Source organism: Candoia aspera, chromosome 7 (genome assembly GCF_035149785.1).
Source record: "Candoia aspera isolate rCanAsp1 chromosome 7, rCanAsp1.hap2, whole genome shotgun sequence".
Classification (NCBI taxonomy): Eukaryota; Metazoa; Chordata; class Lepidosauria; order Squamata; family Boidae; genus Candoia; species Candoia aspera.
The window spans coordinates 42420040-42442901 of record NC_086159.1 but is presented as its reverse complement, the minus strand read 5'-3'; the positions used below and the strand labels follow the sequence as shown (position 1 = coordinate 42442901).

Here is a 22862-nt window from a genome sequence, read left to right as displayed (position 1 = left end):
GACAGAACACAAATGGTCCCAAAGTAGTTTTTGGATTAAAGAGAAAATATATTATTTCATACTCTGAATCAGTAAAGCGAAGGGTTGGGCAGTGGGGATCAGGGAGAGAGTCTGTAAAGTCTATCTAATACGTGTAGTCGCATATCGGTTCACAAATATACACAAAGGTATGCTTGTAAACTGTTATGTAGATATCAAGGAATTCTCCCTAAACTTTCTTTCCATTAATATTTTATTTTCCATTGATTTGAAGATATAACAGCACTTAATTAAATATATTAAAATCACTGGCTGAATCATCCAACAGCATGGGGTATGGTATCATCAGTATGCTGATGATACCCAGCTATACATCTCTACCCTTGGTTGGGCAGGTGATGCTGTTGCAGTGCTGTTCAAGTGCCTGGAGGCTGTAAGGGTCTGGATGGGGATGAACCAACTTTGGCTCAACCCTGGCAAGATGGAGTGGCTCTGGGTTTTTGGCCCCCAGGGTCTCATGACTTGTGATCTTTGACTTTTGACAGGGTTGAATTCCCCCAGACCGAGCTGGTGCACAATTTGGGTCTCTTCCTGAACTTACAGTTCCTGCTTGATTAGCAGATGGCAGCTGTGGCTAGGGGGGCCTTTGCACAGATCCATCTTGTATGCCAATTGTGCCCTTTCCTGGACCAGGAGGCCTTGCTCATGGTCACTCACACCTTAGTCACTTTCCATTTGGATTACTGCAATGTGCTTTGCATGGGGCTGCCCCTGAAGATCACTCAGAAGTTACAACTGGTCTAGAATGCAGCAGTGCACACATTATTGGGTGTTCCTAGGTTTACCCATGTTACATCTCTATTGTGTGGGCTGCAGTAGCTCCCAGTTTCTTTCCAGGTGCAATTCAAAGTGCTGGTTATCACATTTAAAGCCTACATGGTATGGGACCTGGTTATTGGCAGGACCGCCTGTCCCTAAGAATATCCCACTAGGTCAGATAGAGTAGACACGCTCCAGATCCCTTCCCTGAAATCCTGCCACCTAGTGAGACCTTGGAAGCATGCCTTTCCATAGCTGCTCCTACCTTATGGAACACCCTCCCCCCGGTGATTTGGCAGGCCCCCACCCTTTTCGTCTTTTGGAAGGCCATCAAGACCTGGCTTTATAGTGAGGCACTGGGATAGGATAAAACAGAGTAGAAAGAATGGAATGAGGGTAATTGGAGCTTGCAGTAGTGAATGATTAAGGCACAGGGTTTTTGTTTTTGTTTGATCATTTTACTGTTTTATTGTTTTAGGGCTGGTTTATAGTTACTGGATTTACTGTTGAAATGAGCCACCCAGAGTTGTTTAAGGTGGGCAGTCATATAAATCTTTCAAACAAACAAACAAATAAAACAAGGTTCTGTCATACTGGCCATTATATAATTTTTCCTCTTTATTTCCTTTCTTCCTGGATTCTTATTTTTTAAAACCAGTTTAACTGAATCGTATGTTACATGAGCAGATTTCTGGTCACCAAATGAGATTTTTGCCTTGATCGTTTCCTCTCTCTACACTTGGACATTGCCCCAGATTTGCTCCAGCGGGTCCCCCAAGCCTTGAAACAGATGTAGGGCTGTGCAGAGGATGGAGAGAAGAGAAGCAATGCAATGTGTTCTGCTGATTGAATAATTGATTGGCATTATTGAATTCAGCCCAGTGGCATGTAAATTAGTTATGGCTGATTTAATATGGCTGATTTATTTTGGATCTATTTTGACTATGTTTGACTCCAAGCAATAAAAATGATAAAATAATTGCTTTTCTTTTAGAATGTTTATTCTTGCTTCTTGTTTCAACATTTCATGACTTGTCTAGTAATTCTTCTCTATAGTCCCTTATACATTAAAATTATTCATCTATTACACTTACGTAGCAATTAGTTAAATTATTAATTTTAATAAATTTAAATTTATTAATATTTTTATTTAAATTCATTAATCAATTTAATTAATAACATTAAAATTATTCATCTATTACACTTATGTAGCAATTAGTTTTCTAAGTTTTCAGCAAGTCTGTATTTTTCCAGTATTAGGGTAATATCTGTAGTAAAGCAAGTCAAAGATCACAAAATGCAGACATGCAAGACATTAGGGAAAGCAAGTGGGGAGTAGAGAGAAGAAAACAAAAGCTGTCTTTCTTTCTTCACCCCTACAACCAACATTTCTTTTTTCTAACTTATTTTCTAGATATTTTAACAGCTTGCACATTTTTTTTTTTTTGAGATATGGATAATAAAGTTTTGGATTTTCTTTTCATTTTCCTCTTGATATTCTTTTGCTTTTTCTAGTTTCTATCATCTTTTTACATTTCCAAGTTTTTATCTTCTTTCCACGTCCTTCAGAACAAGGCCAGAAAGAGGCCGCTGAATTCTACTTCATACCTGGTCGTTCCTGTTGCTGAAATTAATTTAAGCAGTTTTTCCCAGCTGTGGTCTTGGCCAAAACTCCCAACTTAGCAGTTAGATGTGAGTAGTAAATGCATTTGCTAAATATTAATGTATCCAGCAAGACCCACACCAAGTTAAATAAACAACACAGGGCAGTTTATTCAAGTTATGCTGATAATAAACTGAAATAATTTATGCTGAAGTGCTAAGTGTCACAAGATAAGTTGTCATCCCCATACTGATGTCACATTTATGTGACCAAGCTGTGGCAATGCTTGGGATTAATTTAAAAATAATAATAGTAATGATTAGCATTGGTTACACAGCAAAAATAATTTCTCTTTCTGACAAATAGAAACTACCCACCAAAAAAAAAGTGCTAGTAGCAGAGTAGCTGTCAACAGTTTATTAAAAAGAGGGGAAAAAAGAAATATATGCTAAAAGTACAATTTATTTATTTATTTATTTATTTTCTATTTATTTATTTTTTATCCCGCCTTTATTATGTTTATAAATAACTCAAGGTGGCAAACATACCTAATACTCCTTCCTCCTCCTATTTTCCCCACAACAACAACCCTGTGAGGTAGGTTGGGCTGAGAGAGAGGGACTGGCCCAAGGTCACCCAGCCAGCTTTCATGCCTAAGGCAGGACTAGAACTCACAGACTCCTGGTTTCTAGCCTGGAGCCTTAACCACTAGACCAAACTAGTTCTGATTTAATTGAAAGGATTAATAAGGAATGAAAAGAGGTAGTGAATAAAAGATAGCTATCACCCCTGGAGAAAATATATCCTAGTATATCTATTTCATAAAATCCATACAGATTTTTTTTTAGAGGAAAGCAAAGGAAAACAACATTTTTCCGGCCCCTTAAGTTTAAACCCAAATACCCACAAGGAGCAGAGAAAACAGATGTAACTATCAACAACAAAAGGCCACAACCTTTAACTGGAATACAAAAGAAAGATAACAAGCAGTTAAAGATGTTTATTAAAAAGGAATCAGGACACCCAGCACAGATGATAGGCATTATGCTGGAAATAGGAGCCAAGTGCAAAGCAGATCATGGAGCCATATCAACTTCAGTGGTGACAGGAGAGCAAATAAGTGGAGGTTCATTCGTGAGAGGCCACTATCAAGGCAACCTCTTGAACATAGTAATGCTCATCAGAAGTGAATCATAAATCAGGTGCCTAACACTGTGAATGTTAGAAATTAAGGAACATTAATCCAAGGTACACATATATGCTTGTAATTATATGAAGAATGTATGACAAGTGCAGTTAAACTGATTCTTTTTACTACATTTTATATTCTTTTTTATGAGTGATGAAAGCACCTCAAGTGTTGGGTGGAAATTCAATCTTTGTGAATACTTTCATGAAGTTCTGTTGCCGCTCTTCTTTGTACTACTTTCAAAGAGAATATTAGAATATTTTGGGCAATAGTCTGCACTATTAGAGTGCAGACACAAAAGAGCCTTCCTTTGGTGCTTTTGCCAATGTACAATTTACCACTGAATTTTGGATTGCATGAAAAGTCTTTAAAAGCATTCTATATCAAATGATTAATTAACTTAATGCTTCAGCCTGATCAATATCACCATAATATTAGTTTTATTCTTACTAGTGGTTTTAACTGCAGATTGGTTTCATACAAAAAGGATATGCTGGGAACTATAAAAGGGAAACTGTATCTAAGCTGTAGTCATTCTGTATTAAGTAATGAATCCATTATCCTAATTCCATACAGTGATTTCAATTCTGCCTGCTCTTGAGAACATAAGGCCACAGTGACAGATCTTTCAACTGGCTATACAGTTCATATAATGGGCTAGGGTTCATACAATGATTAAGAAAGGAAGGGGATATTGCCACAGCAAAGTTTGTAAATGAATGCATCTTACTTCCACATTTTAATAGACCTTATCCTTCTGTTGTACTTTTAGATATTTATTGAAATATCTGAAGTTTATCTAAAGATATACAGTATTTGTCATAACATTTCAGGGCAAAGAATCTTCCAGCAGTATCTTATCTTTTGTGTCATTCAGCCTGGCATAGTGACTTTCTTATATTCTAATTACTTTTCATTTCTATCTGGCTTGCCGTACAAAGGAAAATCTACTCAAGCAACAAAACTATTTGTGAAACCATCCAAGGGCAGGGCTGTAGATGATTTAAAAACTAAACATAATACTCACTAGAAGATAATATGGTACTCCTCTGAAGGTACAGAGAGCAAACTTTGGGTAAATTCTACCTTTATTGTGCATTCTATCAACATCTTCTGGTAATTGAAATCCTGAAAACATTTTCCTGGTTATTTCTTTCAGATGAGATTTCTGGTACACTGTTTTGATGAACCTTTCTTTAGTGACAAAAAAATTATGGAAAGTAATCACAATAAGCAAGGCTATTTTCCCAAGGCACTATCAATGCAGCTCAACAATTTCCTGGCCCTTTAAGAGTTATCCTTGGAGTGTTGGTAGAGTTGTTATATCAAGTTCCACACCCTCTGTATTTGACAGTTGTCTTCAGTGTTCCTGCAAGAATATCTCACCCTGTGATTGGGAGCCATGCATAAAAAGTAATTCCAATCACAGAGAATAGTCATTGTGACACATTGCAGGTTGCATTAGAATGTGTGCAGGGCACAGGATAACATTCATTCATTCATTCATTCATTTGCATTTGATTTATATCCTGCTTTTATTTTGTACAACTCAAGGCACCATACATAATGCTCCCACCTCCTATATTCCCCACAACAACAACCCTTGAGGCGGGTTGGGCTGAGAGAGAATAATTGTCCCAAGGTCATCCTTCTATGTCTAAGGGAAAACTAGATCTCACAGACACACAGATGAGTCTAACCTAGTCCAACATCTTAATCACTACTGGTAAAACATCTGCCATAATATTATCTCTGCTTTGTACATGATCATTGAATGACTGGATCTCAAGCACTACTATTGTAGTATGTACATGCCATGCAAAGCATATACTAAAAACAATCTTCAATTCATTTTTTAAGTTTTAGTGAAGCATTTTATTACTGATAGTCCCAAAGTAATCTATTGCTTCAAATATCACTAATGCTATTATATATGTAATCCTAATTCTTTGAAGCTTGCTATCTCTGATCTTTTTAGTATATTGTTTTATTTGTTGACTATTGACAACAAATCTATACAGCTGATCACCAATAGTAAACAAGTAAGCAAATATATCATCTTCCTCATTCAGTGACTTATAAAATACTACTGAAATAAGTGGAATGTGCCTGTTTTACATTGATATTCAGAACAAACTGGTTCTGTTTTATGATACAGCAGCTTTTTGGGTAAACTATGCTTTCACACCCTTTAGATATTTTGGATTACATTTCTCATAATCCTCAGTATGGCTGATGGAAAAAGTTGCTATGTACTATGATTATTTCTAAAATTAAAAAAAAAAATCCCTTTCAAACTCACTTACAGACCTGGAAACCCAAATATGCATCCAATGAACAGTTATAAAGAAAAATCATCTTGTTCTTCTGTATCCTTTTTATTAATATGTTTTTTGCATATCCTTAATTTGAGCCCTGTCTGAGATTAATCCACTGTGTTTCTTTGACTTTGGTCTAGAAGACTAAGAATAAACCATGGTAAGCCTGAGGTGTATATAGTCGTCCTGTCATTCTCCTTTGTACACAGGAAGTAGAAGTAAATGCTTATACTCCTTTTGCACATGAAAAGAGGTGCACAGCTCAGTAAGAGGTTCTACTGTTTTCTGGTGGTCATAGTTTGGGCAAGAGGGTTAGTAGTAGTGCAGGTCAGGGTTCAGGACATTGGACAGGTACTGGGAATCAGGACCATGGCTAGCAGTACTGCCACTAAAATATCTAAAACTGTGTTTCTTAAACTTTTTTCTCTGTGGATCTCTTCCCACTTTTATAAATTATGGAGGACCCCAAAAGAGCTTTGGTTTGTATAGGTTATATTTATCAATATTTACTGTATTAAAAATTAAAATAGGCACATTTGCTGCCACTACCACTTCTCAAAATTGTTTGATAGCATTTTAATATTGTATTACTTTTCAATATAGGCTGGCAAATAATTTTGATTTTGAGGACCCCTGAGGGGGTCTTGAAGGACCCCCAGGGGTCCTTTGATCACACTTTAAGAAACACTGGTTTAGAGCAACTGCCAAGATTTTATAACCTGGCCTGGAGAATCCTTTTGAGTTCCTGATTTTGTCTAAATCGTAGATCAAAGGATATAATTGAGGGAAGGTCCCAGAGCCTTCCAGCTCTTTAGAGAAGCCTAAGACTCACTTATTGGGGCCATAGATTAATGGAGCTTTCCTGAGTTTCTGTGCATGTATTAGGATTCAAGGTAGATAGATCCTACTTAAGAACAAGACACTAAATTTGACTTGTCATGGAACAGCAGTATAGTCTTTGAGATTCAAAGTCCAAGATCATGACAATGGGATGATAAGAACCCAGGGCTCACCCCACTCATACCTTAATGTCTGAGCAATTGTTTGGAGTGGCTTAAAACCTACTTAGCAAATGTACAATCTATTACACTCTACTGCTTAGATTTAGAAGACAGACCACTAAAAGATATGTATGCAAAATGAAAAGTACAGCTTGAGCAAACAGTAAAGACTGTTTCTGAACTTTCAATGATTATGTAAGAAGAGAAAATATTTGTTGTTGCCCACAGTCATGTCACAGAGCTGCAGCAATGAGAGTAGCTGAATTTACCAAATTCTTTCTGCTGGGGAAGAACTCTTCATCCTAATACATAGGTCTGAATGTGGATAATAGAATCTCATTCATTATATTTTTATATTGATCACTGTGTTATTGTTTCCTTAGTTGATAATCAATTATATGCTGAGAGCTGGGGTCTAATCAGTCTACTGACATTTTACTGCTTAGTTCCAATCTGAATTTCCTCTTTAAAATTCCTCTGTACTCACAGTACTTCAGTAAGAAAGAGGTGAAAATGATATACTCTCCCACTGTGATTTATTAGATAATTGGCAGACAATGCTTTCGGGATGCGACCCTTTTCAGTTTTGTTCCCTAGTAGTTCCCTACTGATTATGGACTCATGGGACCTTTATACAGGATAAACAAGTAATTAGCCAAGCAATAATCAAGCTTTAATCATGGTTCTCAAGCAACAAATGATAGTAGAATTGTTTTGTGTGGGAAAGAAAAAAAGATGAATATATTACACTAAAGATCACTAGAAAAAGCAAAATTATATTCATTCTTTAAATTTAGGAAATTTTTAAAAAGTTGTGAAATCAATCAATTCCCTGCTCTGAATTTGCATGGGCTATTGAGAATGTGGGTTGTTGTAATAGCTTAGTTGCATTGAACCATCTTTGAGTATGGGGTTCATTTCAGTACTATTGAAAAACTTGGTTTATTGCACTGAACTTTCTTCTAATCAAGATTTCCTTTAGCTTGAAGCCTATTAACTGTCTTTGGCATATAGCAGTTAGAGATTTCAGAGAATATGTGTGTGTCTTATTAACAGCAGTGATCTCTAACTGTAGTGGGAGTCCACTGAGGTTTGATCCTGGATATTAGAAACTATTAGTTTCATTATCTTTCCTTTCTTACAAAAGGAAGGGGGAAGGGGAGGAAAAAAGAAAAGAAATGCAACTGTTTATATTGGCAGTTCCAATAAAATGTGATACCAAACTTAGAAGCAAATAAATTACAACATTTGACTAAATTTTTAATTAACTGAAAAAAAATCACTGCAAATTTTGTCTTCCATTATGAGCCAGAATTCTCAACTCTCAGACTTGAAATAATTGAGCAACATATTATAATTAAGAAATGTAATTTTATTTATGATATATCATAGAACTGTTTCTCATTTAGCTGACATTCTTTAAGAAAATGCTAGAATATCCAGTAATACTCTGCAGCTGGGTTCTTATGCTTCATTTCCAGCCACCAACATACAGAATTTCTGTTTGAAATCAGAAAAATAAAAAAAATCAGAAAATGCAACTCAAAACTTTGCAAGATGGCTACTAGTTGCTAAGTTTGCAACCCTCTGCATATTTATTGAAATCAAGAGGTTACCATCAGTAAGGTACTGTACTGTGCTTCATTCCATGGTGGAGAATTAGGAAGTAATGCATGATTCAGTGTTTCTAGAACCTATAGTTCTTTTTCCAAAATGACACTGATTTTGTGTTGCTTTCAGCTTGCGACCAGTTTTTACAGTGGTGGTTGTTCATATTATTTCTTAGTATTAATAGAGTACTATTATCATAGATGTACTTTGTAACAAGAATGAGTGGTCTCCAGGAGTTAAAAAACTGGTAGCATGGCTAGTGGTGAGAGATGGTGAAAGCTGCAGAGCAACATAGCTACTCATTGTCTAAATCTACATTTAAAATACAGCTTTCAACGATGAAATTCTCTATTTTTGCACAAGTAATTAGCATGTTCTCTATTAGGAAGACAGAGCAGGAAGGAAATAGATAATAGAAAAGTTAACAAGAAATGAGAAGTGTGAGGAAATGCAGTTGAATAATTCTAGATATCAGTATAGTTATAGGTTAAATGATCTCTGGGGAGAAGAATATGAGAATATTGGGCTCAGTACTGTGGAAGTGAGATTTAGTTTCTCTAATCTAATCCAAATGGCTTGTATCTACCTCATACATGATTTAATCTCTGATCCTCTTCCATGGTATCTACTGCTCTGAATAACAAGCTTTCAAAGAATAGCATGTGGCTGGGGACCAGGCTTCCTTCAGAGAATATGACAGTAGAGATTGGTTGTGGGGAGATTTGTACTAGGTTTAGTTGGAAATGGGGAAACAGCCTGAACATTCTTATAAGGCAGCAGACCTTTGCATTCATATTTTACCTATAGAAAGAGAAATACTTGAACATGCAAGATTCTTTATCTCATTCTTCTACCTCTGGGTGTTTCCAGATGGATGGTTCCTAGTGCTACCTATCAAAAGGCTTTGACATTGTCCCCTGTTCTCTTACTAGGAGAAAAAATACAGAAGAAGCCATGAGAAATGCAATACATTTGGAAATGTAAAGCCATAAAAGCTAGAAGCAAAAGATTTTGAAAACTAGCTCTTTTTCATTTAATATATCACCTGTACATTCAGGAATATACAACTTGGTGTCAATATGCTGGTTGTTGAAATATGTCTGCAGAGACATTACTGCTGCTGTCTTGATCACCATGTGAAAAATGCTGGATTTATTCAAGGGACCCAAATTCAATTTTAATGAAGGTCACAAAGCTAAAACTAATAGCTTTGGGTTGAACTAAAATTTCCACAAATACCAAGCTACTCAAGTTAAGATGTTCTCATTCCTACCTAAAAAGCATATCATTTTAAAATTAAAATAATGGAATTACCCCCAAATTGGTAGAGGCAAAACCAAATAGAGTCCACAGGGTTCAGAAAGGTTCCTGAAGTTTATTTTAAAGACATGTTCAATGATTGGAGGGGGTGGCAGCCACAGGGGGAGCAAGTGGGAGCAGAATGATGAAAAGCAGCTTCACAACACAAGTCCTACCCATTGCTACATGTATTGTGATGCTGCACGCATGAACAAAAGGGGAAGAACTTGCAGTGATGCTGCATTCATCATTTTTCCAGGATTTATTGAGATATACAATTTGGTCAGAAATGCCCAAAGATTTGTAAGCAATTCTGTTGTGATAAAGATTCTAGGATTCTTTCTTTTTGCATTTTTAACGGTTCCTGCCCACCGACATTAGCTATTTGGACATAATACATTCAATGTATCTTCCAAGGCATATGAATATTGCAGAAGAATGTATATAAAGTCCTTTGAACAAAAACAATATAAGATAAAAGGTAGTGGTATCTTTTACAAACAAAGCAAAGCAGAGCAAAGGGGGAAGAGCAGGTCTTCCAGGAAACACACCATGCAGTGATGCACCAATGAAAAAGAGAGAGTTATGCCATCACCAGCACAATTCATGAAAACAAAGTAACAAAAAGTTTGTTACTAGTGTCTTTTTCTCCTGTTGCACTATTTGCTTTTTTCAATTCTGCCATATGAATTTTAAACACCTTAGAAATAGTTGGCTGCACAATTGCAGTGTTTATCTCCATTTTTGAAATGAGTTATAAGCATGAAAATAGTTACCGCAGTTAGAAAATAACATTTATCATTTGATTCAGTTTTCCATTTGAACAGCTCCAATGGTATTAAAGGGAATGCTTGGATGATCAAAATATGTTAGAATCTGCCATATTTGCGATATCAAAAAATAGTTGGATTTATTTATTTATTTATCAATCATGTCCTGTGTTTGACGAGACTTATTTTATTCAGCTTGGTTTTAGTTATTGGGCCTTTAAATAATTCATTTCCCAGTAGGGAGCTATAAACTTAGTTATTTCTGGAAGAGCATAAACAATTTTATACCTGGAGCAATCATGAACTATCCTTATCTCTTAAATCCATTTTCTTTACAGTTTTCTGAAATAGAGAAAATAATAATTAGTCCTCAAAGCAAGATTATTTAAGAGACAACCTAATACTGAAATAGTCTTCTAAAACAAATGTTGAGCCACCCCTCAAGCAATATTCAAGATGGTTCTAATATAGTGCATATAAAAGCTCATTGCTTTATGCTAGGTCTAAGTAAAGATATTTCCCCAAAGCCCATCAAAGAAGCATTAAGTCAAAAGTACATTAATGTAGCTGTGAATTTATTTCAACAGTCTGGGAGTTCCAATTTGGATGAAGCTAAACAACCCACAGATGCAGTGAGTTTAACACTATTAACAGTGAGAAAAGTGAATATTTAACTGAATATTGTTGGAAGCAAATGTCAGTAGAAGAAAATTTCCATTCAATAAATGTGACTCAGGGTAAGATGGAACAAATTTTATAAATAATGTCCAGTTCTGCTTAAGTAGAGTGCATGCTGGTTAAAGAGTTCAAGAGAGCGTAGAGGTGCTTTAATTATGCTGGTGTAATTGCTTTCTATTTTCATTTCTAGTGGTGCTCTGAAAGTTTCCAATCCAAGAGACATGTACAAATAATTATGCAAATGCACTGAAATGTTTGTATATATAGAACTGCTGTCAGTTTACTTATCTGTTCAAAATGAAAGGGCCGAATACAAAGTTTAAACAACAGATGCTAAGCCATATTGAGGTATCCAGGAGAAATAACTGTTTTAGACTCAGGAAAGAGACATAAGAATAAGCAGTTCTTACCTTCTGGAAGAATCTTTTTCTGAATGGTTTAATAAATACTGTATGAACCAACATACATAATGATGTGATATTTATCCAGGAAGCAGGTACACCAATTGGGGTTACTGCTCTCTAGTTTGTTGTTGACCTATGATGAAGCGCAACCTTTTGAACATTTTTCTCTCTGCTTTGTTTTCAATCTCAGTTCCCCTGGGACTAAAATGGCGAAAGAAAGTCAACACCAGGCACTAGCAGCACTACCAGGTACCACTGTTGCAACTGCAATAGCAAATAATGCCACAGAGCCAGTGATTCCTGGAGGAGGAAAGGGGGGTGCAAAAGAAGATTCATTTTCAAATTTAAAGGAGAAGTTTATGAATGAACTAACCAAAATTCCGTGTGAGTAAACTTACTATTGCTGTTATGGCTATGTAGCAATGCTTTTCAAAATATGCTTATTAACCTTTCTTCATTACATCAGGCTGATGTAACATGCATTGGATTGCAAGCCTGAAAATAAGGGATAAGTTTAGAATCTAATGCAGACAAAATCCACCAGCACAATGAAGGATAAAGAAACACTTAACTTTTTGATACGTTAGTCTGGCTGACACCTAATGTTAAGACATACAGCACTTTCTTTGGGGCTAAATATAAATACATCCATTGTGGCATAATGTTATGTGCAATATTGGTTATTATTCAACAAACCATAGTTAAATGAATCCTAATTGTTTATGTATGAATGCAAGAAAATAGTTGAATAGTATGTGTCTGATTTAGTGTTTATTTTTTTCCCACCATGTGACTTTTGGATGGGTGAGATTACAAATTAATTAACAAAGGGGACATTACTTGCAATTCACACACAGATTCTGATCATCATTTTTAATCTTATCAACAGCCTTCATAAAAAGTGGGTATCCATATCATAGAAAGTAGGATAGAAATATTAGGTTAATTTATATTGTGTATTTTAAAGTTATTAGTTTCATCTAGGGCTATATTTTATCAAGTATTGACAAATGTGGTGTAGTGGTTCTGGGTTTGGACCAGGATCTGGGAGACTCCAAATCAAGATCACTCTTAACCATGGGAGTTGACTGGATAACTTTGGATCAGTCACTCTCTCTTTCAACCCAACCTACTTCACAGAGTTGTTATGGGGGAAAATTGGAAGAGGGGATATTATATATGCCATCTAGAGCTCCTGGAGAAAGCTCAAGATACAAAAACAAACAAAATAAAAGCAACTGTAGAAATTCAATAGATTTGAAACCATCAGTTAAAATATCCTTTAATAAACTTGATTAACTAGTTTCTCTTCAGTTTATTTACCTGCTTTGTACTCAAATATGATGTTGTTAGTCTTATGGACTATCAAAATGTTCATTATTAATTTATTTACTATAGAAAAAGTCTATGCAGGGTCACACTTGGTTGATACATGAATGAAAAATTACCAGAAAATCCCAGCACTGTAGGCTAAGTTGGGGAGTTGAAAAGACATTGCTAAAGAAGGCAGTGTCAAAGCATTTCAGTACTGCTGCAAGAAAATTACATGGATATGTGTCATGACCCCGTTGCAAGGCACACAAGAGCCTCACAACATGGATCATGATCATCAGGAAAGAGAGGAAGGATCACAATCAAATCAATACTCAGATAATCACCCAAGTGTCCACACCCATGAACGGATCTACAGCTTAATAGAAGAATATCACTAGGTAATCCAGATAAGCATCAATGACACAGGAGAACTCAAGCCTTGTGCCCCGGAGGACGCACCTGCAACCAGAGGACAAAGACGGCAGCCGAGAAAACGCCCAGACACCTATCACAAATCACATCAACACCTAAATCGCCCATCCGGTCAGAGGAGTGGGGACAATGGAGGGTGGAGGAGCACGGGGTCCGGCAAGAGGGTATAAACAGGGTACCGTGCCACCACGCCTCCATTCCCATTTTTCTCTCTGTCAGCACCGTTTCAATAAACTGGAAATCCTTAATCCCCATTAAGTGAGTCCATGTCTTATTCGGAGCGAGGCTGGCCCTGACAATATGTCCCTTTGGTTACCAGCAGTTGAGCCTGACTCTTTATTTCTCCCTTATTCTATTTTTACCCTGACCTTCCATTCAAATGAGTACTCAGAACAGCTAATACATTTAAAGAACAAAAATATCCCAAATGTTAAAATGTAAATTAACATTGTGAAACTGATTAACAATGAAAGTGGGGGGAGGCAAATGCAGCAGCTGAAACAGTGTATTCTGTAGCCTGTGAATAATGCAAGAAAAGGCACCCTTTTGCATACCATCTCAATAGGCCTCCAATAGTGACTGCCTCTTCAATCATGTCTTCTGATGATTGTAATATGTGGACAGGTTGGAGTCGGAAAGCCATTCCCTCAGTTGTTAAGTCCTAAACATTTAGACCTTTAAAGGTAACACCTTTAATACCTTAAAATGCATCCAGTAAGCAACTGAGAACCAGTACAGATATTTCAGTGTATACCATATATGTGATTCTTTTAGTTATCAGACTAATTGCCACATATTCACAAACTATAACTTCCAAACGCTTTTCAAGGGTAGTCGCATCTAGAGTATGTTGCAGTAGTTAAGGCAGATGTAATGAAGGTGTGAAAATTGTTGCCAAATCTTAGCTCAGAAAGGATCATGCCTGCTATACTAACTATAATTAATATGTGTTCCTTGCCACTGATGCCACCTGTGAAACCAATGATAGCTGAAGATGAAGGTCCCTCACTGAACCTGCTTTTCTAGGTGGAATGAAACCACATCTAAAACAGGTTGAATACCAGTTCTGAAGTCCTACTTCTTATTAATCATCAATACTTCCTTCTTGTTTCTTCTTCTTCTTTAGCTTAACTTGGAACTTCTACATGAGCAGTTAGCGATTTCTTCCCCAGACAGCTCCTGGGGAAGCTGTTTTTGATGCTATAATTGAGCCCCTCCATCTTCTTTTAGTTATTGTATAATCAGTTTGATTTCTGTGTACTCCACTTGGTGATGTTCATGTGTACAGGGGTTGTTTTGGTTGTTTGAAGTCAGTGTTAGCTAAGAAGAAATCATTTTAGTTGCAGATATAAGTCAGTCTCCAGATTCATTTTGGTTTCCTAAGCCATACAGTCCAACTACATTTTTTATTTAATGTTTCCAACTTTGCATTCCAGTCTCCAATCACAAACAGCACAACTTGCTTGCATGTTCTGTTGATTTCAAATTGAACTTAATCATAAAACTCAGCAATCTCCTCTTCTTCTGCATCAGTGGTTGGAGCATAAACTTGAATAATCATCATATTAAAGGGTTGTCCCTGAAGTCTAATCGGTATTATTGAATCATTGATTGCATTGTAGCCAAGTACTGTTCTTGCTATACCCTTCCTAACTATAAAAGCAACACCATTCCTTATCTTCCATGTCCTGAGTAATAAACAGTGTGATCTTCTGACTGAAAATGCCAAATCCCAGGCCATTCCAATATGCTGATGCCTAAGATGTCAATTTGTAGTAATTTAATTTCATCTTCCACTGTTTTGAGCTTTCCTGTGTTTATGCTTCTTACGTTCCATGTGCCTACTGTAATTCTGTCTTTGCAGCTTCAGATTTTCTTTTCCTGCGTTTCAGCATCAGCAACTAGACATCCCAAAGGCTTTAATCTAGCCACATCGTAAGCATCATTAGTACTCTGAAAGATCCTCAGTGATTTCCCAGTAGCATGTTGAGTGCCATATGACCTGAGGGGCATATCATCCAGTGCTGTTTCATTGTCTATCATTTAATATTTTCTATCCATCTGGTTTTCTTGGTAAAAATACAGGAGTAGTTTACAATTGCCTTCTCCTGTGCAGTATTAATTGATGCCTTTGCCATTATCACTAAAGTGATCATCTGCCTCCAGCATTTTCCTATATCACTGCTGCCCCATATAGGTCCCTACTTGCTTTAGCTGGGCAGCTGGGATGACCTTCGTGCCTCAGGTGACCCTCCTGGGAATATATATTCTTGGCATGCACTTGCAACATTCTTTGGTCATCCCTCCCAGGAACACATATACAAACATCCTGCCATAATGGAGGGTGGACTGGGGTGGGTGGGTAGGTGTTTGCAATGAACTATTGGCTATTCTGATTCACCTTCCATGCTTCAACATTTTAGCAAAGGAAATGCCTCATAATACATCAATGCATTGCCAGACTGTTTTGTGGGGACACAGTGAAAGGAGAGAAATTAAGAGTTGAAATAGGCCTTCAAGTAATCTTCAGTCAATGCTTAGTGTATTTGCACTCTACTTCATCACTCTCAGTTCTACAGTAAACCAAGGAGCTGATTAAAATCAACAATGTCTACAATAGGGGAGCAGGCATTTTGGAGCGATAAGATTATCTGCCTGCACTGTATCCATATTCCACAGATCATTCAGAGCTTCGATATTTTCACTGAAATGAGAAACTTCACAGGACTATAAACAGCTGCACCCATTAAGAATTTGGTCAGACCATTTTTATCAAGTCTTCATAACTGGAGAATTTTGTATGGACTGCCATTCTAAAATTGATTAGGGTGTGTTCTGCCATAACAACAGACTGAAGTTTTGTTTTTGTTTTTTTTAAAAAGCCAAGTGAATGGGCTTGTAGCCATATAAAGCTAGCTATGAAATTTTAGTGCTGCTTTCTTAGCTTGTCTGTTTAAGATGTCTGAGTTTTTAAGGCACATTTCAGGAGACCACTATTAGCTCCTTTGAGTACATACATCTTTAAAAACAGGATAGAACTATATATTCTGGGAGCATGAATATGGATTCTCCTTGTGAACCTAACAGCAGAGAGTCTTGTGATTGGCATCTGAAAGTCAACATTTGCCAGCTCCATGGAGTAGGAAAAGTAGAAAATAGATGCAGTTTTATATTTTATAAATTAAAAAGCAACTGGAAATAAGGAATTTTAAAGGGACACAACTCTGTTGCCACCCAAACTGAATGCAGCACCGTCTGTCCTTAACAATACTACTAAGAACAGAGATTGCCCACAGCACTTTGTATTCCTTTGGTCTTCCCTCTCCTGTCTCCTAGAATCATGAAACAATGGGTTCTTTAGGTCATCAGGTCTAACCCCATGCAAAATGTAGGAATCCAAATTAAAGAATCCCCATCAGGTGGCTATCTAGCCTCTATTTCAATACATCCAATGAAGGAGAGCCAATTGCCTCCCTCAGTAATTTGTTCCATTGTCAAGCTGCTCTTAGTTTTTATAATGCTTATTCTATTCTAAAACATTTAATCAGCATCAGTCTTCCTTTGACAAAAATCCATTAGTCCAAGTTCTACATTCTGGAACAATAGAGTGCTATCATATTCTCTTTTGGTGTTCTTTTCAAGGTTAAAGATACCCTGCTTTTCAATTTCTCTTCATAGTTTCAATCAATTTTCATTGATTTTCTGAACATATTACAGTTTCTCTGAATCATTCTCAAAGTGGGGTGCTTTGAGTTGGACACAATGCTCAAGATGGGGCTTGATCAACACAGAATAAAATGGAACTATTCTGGGTAATTTGTACTGTATACTGTCTTTCGCTTGCATATACCCTTTTTCTAGCCAGAGCACATTGCCTGATTGATACTCAATTTGTAATCAACTATTATTCTAAAATCTTTTCCAAAAGTGCTATTGCCAAGATGATGCATTCCTCATCCTATATGTATTTGATTTCTGATTAGCTTTTCCTTTTTTCTGTTAAATTTCATTATTTTCAGCCTATTTCTCTAATTTGTTTTTGAGTTTAATTTCTGTCTTCTGGGGTACTAGCTGCCCCACCCAATTCTGTGCCATCTGCAGATTTGATAAGCATTCCTTCCACCCCTTTGTCCAAGTCATTACTAAACACATTGAAGGTTGAACTGTGTGGCATCCAGTTACATTTAAGCTGCTTGCTAATCAGAATGTTATGAAGAACTTTGTGAAATGCTGAAGTCCTGTATATTACATCTTCATCATTCCCACAATCTACAAACAAAATTACCCAATCAAAAACTAAGATGGTTTAATCTGAAAAGAGGTACTGAATGGCCTATAGTTTCTCCAGAACCTTGTGTTTCACCTTTTAAAAGATAGGCACAAGAGTTTGCCAAGATTTCTCAGAGAGACTACATAAACTAATAAATAATAATAATAATAATAATAATAATAATTCACAGAGATTGTCAGAAATTTCCTTCATGCTTAAGGATGCAATTTATCTGACCCTAGAGTTTGTAAACTCAAGGTGAGAAGGTATTCCCTGTCAAGCTTCAAACCTTCTTTTTCATCCTCCTCTAGTATCAAATGCCTGATAGAACACATAACTCTTTTGTTGGAGAAGGTAGATCTAATCTAGAAATTGAGTAGATCTGTCTTTTTTTAAGTATCTGATCCAATTTTGCCATCTTCACCAAGCACCAGGTAAATTGGTACTCCTCTCTTGTGCATAAAGAGAGCTAAGCAAAGAGCCTCTAGCAGAGTAAAAGGAACAAAAGTATTCATGTGTTTTCTTTATGGATTGGCTTGTTTATACTATGTTTCTTGATTTAGAAATTGTATATGCTAAAGTGAATAGACTTAGAGGGAGACCATGAGCTCTAGTCCCACCTTAGGCATGAAACCAGCAGGGTGACTTTGGGCCAGATGCACAACAGAAGAGAACCAATTTACCTGGTGCTTGGTGAAGATGCCAAATCAAATCAGATAGTTAAAAAAGGACAGAGCTACTCAATTCCTAGATTAGATCTATCTTCTCCAACATTAGGATGCAGGCAATGGCAAATCGCTTCTAAAATCTTCCCAAGAAAACTGTAGGAACTGATTCTGGCAGTTGCCAAGAGTCAAGACTGACATGAAGACACCAAAAAAAAAAGCATCTTAATATGATAATAGCAGAATGGAATAGAAGTAAGTCATGTACGAGCCATTTTGGAGAAGTGGTTAAAGGCACAGCCTAGGAACTGGGAGACCATTCATGAGTTCTAGTCCTCAAGCAGTATGCAAAAAATGTTGAGATGGTTTGTTTATACAGAGAGAACGAATCAAAAACCAAACATATAAAGTAAAAGTGAATTGGTCAAGAGGAAGGGAAAGAGTTAGGAAGTTGTGGTTGGATGAAATTGATGAAGTTCCCAAAAAGAGATGAGAGATTTAAAAAACAAAGCACAATGTATAACATAATGTATATATGAAGTGGAAGTAGGAATAATTTGCAAGGACAGAAATAATTGGAGAGCTGTAGTAAATTGAGTTGATATAAATTAGTTTTATTTCCTCTTTTTTTATCTCAAGACTTTAATTTTTGACTTAATATTTCTTGCTTGCTTTCTGTTTTCTGCATAACACAGCCTGCCCCCAAAGGGAATGTTATGGTGGGTATATATGTAATATTAGGAAAATAACCTCTCATCAAGAAACAGAAATAATAAGAGGTATGTTGCAGCACAAAAACTGGTAAAATAAGGATTGCAAAGCCAAAGAGAAACACAGATCAAAAGAGGACTTTTAACTTTTCTTGCTAGCGGTATCTTTTTTATCTCTTTAAAAGATAAGTGTTCATAACTGAGTAAAACTGCATGCATGCACAGACTATTACTTAGCAATCACCCACAAATGAATAATTTCAGCAGCCTATTAATTTAGAGAAAAAGTAGGTGTGTTGGACAGACATGTTTGCAAGCATCCAGAGGGAGCTTTTTAAGCAAGGTATAAGCCTTCCAAAAGGACACAATTGTTTTAATACTTCACCGCTTTCTAATGCTTTGCAGCTCTAATGACACACCTCTTTCTAATGCTTTGCACAGCTCTAGACAGTACAACTTATCCTCTAAGCATGTTCTGCCTAGGCAATTGATTCTGCTGCATCACATCTACTCTTAATGAGAATTTGCCACAGTGTTACATGTCCCACAGTCATATATAGAGAAGTGAGTATGTGCTCATTCATTCAACTTACAGGAATGTCCTATAGACTGCATAGAACCTTTCTTAATTTCTTTTTAAAGTCATTATATATTTGTTTAAAAAAATTCAAAACAATTAACATTTAATGTAACTAAAGGGAAATAATGTGGAGAGTAGTAGCATCCAGCCATTAAGAAGACCAACATTACTAACACTGGAAAAGCTTAACAACTTTTTATTGTTCCAAAAAACTGCATAGGTTCGGTATCAGTTATCATGTGGCTTTCTCTAATATGTTAGCTCCAGATGAGTTGAGAATACAACACTTAGAATTTTCAGTTGAGACAATCTGTTCTATAGGGATTTTTTGGAAGACTGTTATACAATTCAAGTGCTAGCACAGGCATAGATAGGTAGAAAGACAGATAATCAAAAGATTAATAAAATAATAAATTAATAATACATTTAAAGTAGAAAAAGTTGACAAAAAGAAAATAAAAGAACCACTTTTATAGTACTTTCCCACTGGTGAAAGCATAAATATTATTCCAGCAATCAATGTCTGTCTGTATTTCTGAACCAATTCAGATGCAAAATAATGGCAATGCCTTTATTAGAATCTAATGTCATTTCCTGATAAAAAAACTAGTAAATCACTTCTTTTACTTTGTGATAGCATTTTAATAAAGTTCCCCTGAGATGCTCAAGACCTTCCCTGCACTTCACTGTAATTATTATGGAAAATGATTATAGACAGTGTCTGGTATTTTGCATTATTATGAATGTGTCAAGTCACTAAGTTGCATAGAGAATTAAATTGCAGCTGGGCGACTGTAACAATGTATTTCATTATTTTATTTGGAAGGCTGTGTTTGATTAAGATACTACTATTTTGTGTTAGAACCAAACAGTATAATGGTAAAGTCTGCAAGTTCTGTATTTGTGTAAGTCAAGTTATTATCCACAGATATCCTGAAACATGGAGCCTTGTATGTTTCAAATATATTTTTATGTGAATGCAGTTTCTTCTTTTCCATTTTATTCTTCCTCTTAACATTTTATTAATTATCTGAAGGGAAGAGCTTTTTAAAAAAAATCATGTTCATAATGCATTTTAGAACATTTTGCTTTCAGTACTTTCAAAGAAGAGTGTACAAAATATTTGTTCTGTAATTATAGATTGGAATAGATTGAATTTAAAAAAACTTATTTACAGCTTATGAATATGCAATATGATATTTAGTAATAGGGTTCATATAGTCAATGATGTCAAAAAAGGCAAAACTTAAGCTGCTTTACAGCTGTCTATAATAAATTTAGTCACTCTTTGAGATTGCTTTTTATTTTATTTTATTTTATTTATTCTATTTTATTGAGTCTGTTCTTAAATAGTATATAAATATTGAGGCCTCCAAAAAACCAACTCTAAATAATAATAGTATTGTGCTTATTAAGTTAGTGAAATCTGTTAGAGGGTAGTCCTAATGAACTTTTAATTCATTCTTTATAGGTAACTTCAGAAATAGTAGGAGAGAGTGCAAAGGATATATTCAGATGTCATAATAAATCATGGGTGCTTTCCAGATGCCTGACAGTAATTATTATAGAATCTCTTAACCAATTCCATTGCCCCAAGCAGAATGGACAATGATCAGAAAATGAGAACTGTAGTCTCATAGTTTTCAGTGGGACAAAAGAGCTCTACATTTGCTCAAGCCAATACCAGTTACAACACTTGTAATATGAAACAGCAGTGATTGTTCTCATGTGTAACTTAATTTTTAAGAAAACCCTGTCATCCAACATAATTAAACATTATGTGAACTCCTGGAATCTTCATGACATTTGTGTATCTTACCAGTTAGAAACATTCTAATTTTCCTCCTATATTTTCCTTTTCTGTTCAGGCTTTCAATATTCACATAATCAGTTTCTTACTTCAAGAACTTTTAAAGAGCTTTTGAAAGGGCTGTAAGATTTATATTTGTAATCTTCTTATTCTAATCCTTACTTAAATAAAACATACCTACCAGCATAGTTAGAAAAGGAAGTTGTTGGTGAAGAACTAGGAAACCTGAACTTTCTAAACCTGAGCAGTCTTAAGCAAATCCTTATAGAAGATGCTAGATTCCTCCTTCAAAGGAGAGATCTATAAGTCACTATGATCTTCTCTGTCTCTTGAAGTTTTCCATATTTAGAAAAGCAGAAGAATCATCATGTTGTCCACTTTGATTTGAAGCAATCCCACAGTCAAAGCACCAAGATGACTTACGTTTATGTTCACAAGCTTGCTGACGAACTTCAGTTCATTCACCTGCAGTTAGATGCAGGCAAATTAGGAAAAATCCTATCAGTGTTGACACCACAATCTTTCTTTTACTGATCATATTCTTCTTACCTATCAATTCTTCATTCCTCTACTACCAATCCAGTTACTCCCCTTTGCAGCTGCTGGGAAATACAAAACAGGACTGACATAATAAATAGATTTAGGATGAAACTCCATCTTCTATTTTCCTCCTCCCTGAAAATGTATTCATCTACCCTGGCAAATTCCTAGTAATACAAACCAATGTCATCAGGGAAGAAAAAGCAAATTTACTAATCTTAACAGATAGGATTGGGAAATAATCTGGGTGGTATTTGTACATTTTCTGACATGCTGGGACTGAGGACAAGGGTAGGGCTGAAGGTCAGCAGGCTGGCTTGAAAGTTGACTGTGAAACAAGATCTGCCAGGCCCTCAGCTGAACTGTAGCCTCACTATCCCTCTGTCTTATTATCAGAACTTCCTTTCTTTCTGTGCTAATGCCAAAGAGACAAACTTAACAAATTGTTACATTCAATATTGTTCTGCTCTGATTTAATTATTTTGTGGACTGTTTAAAGTTTTTCCATCTGAAACAGCAGGAAGGATTAATTGCTCTGTCTGGAGCTTGGCCAGATCCCTAAACAGACAGATCAGGCTTCCTACAGAAGCAATTAACAGTCTTTCCATTTACTTTAATGATAGTTGAGTCTGCAACTACGAACATTATGACTGATGCTAAACTTGTGAAATGACTCCATAGCTTCTTTAATGACTGATTTGAATGGCATATGACTTTATTATGTATAACCAAAGACTCTTGCAACATCTCAATCCATATGTTACATAATTAAACATCCTGCATTACGATGTATATGAATACAGTTGGCCAAAGCTATTTATGAAAATACCATAGTTAATAATTGGGTATCAGCAAGTGGTTAATTAATCC

At 36.0% G+C, this 22862-nt stretch overlaps 1 protein-coding gene across 2 annotated transcripts in view; it reads left to right on the top strand.

Annotated features, from left to right (window-relative positions):
• SYT1 (synaptotagmin 1) overlaps positions 1–22862 on the top strand; it is a 312080-nt gene that overhangs the window by 163125 nt on the left and 126093 nt on the right. For both annotated transcript variants that reach the window (XM_063309009.1, XM_063309008.1), the window contains exon 4: positions 11862–12055. In XM_063309009.1, the coding sequence (XP_063165079.1) occupies positions 11878–12055 (178 nt within the window). In that variant the 5' untranslated portion in view covers positions 11862–11877. The remainder of the gene's footprint in view (positions 1–11861; positions 12056–22862) is intronic.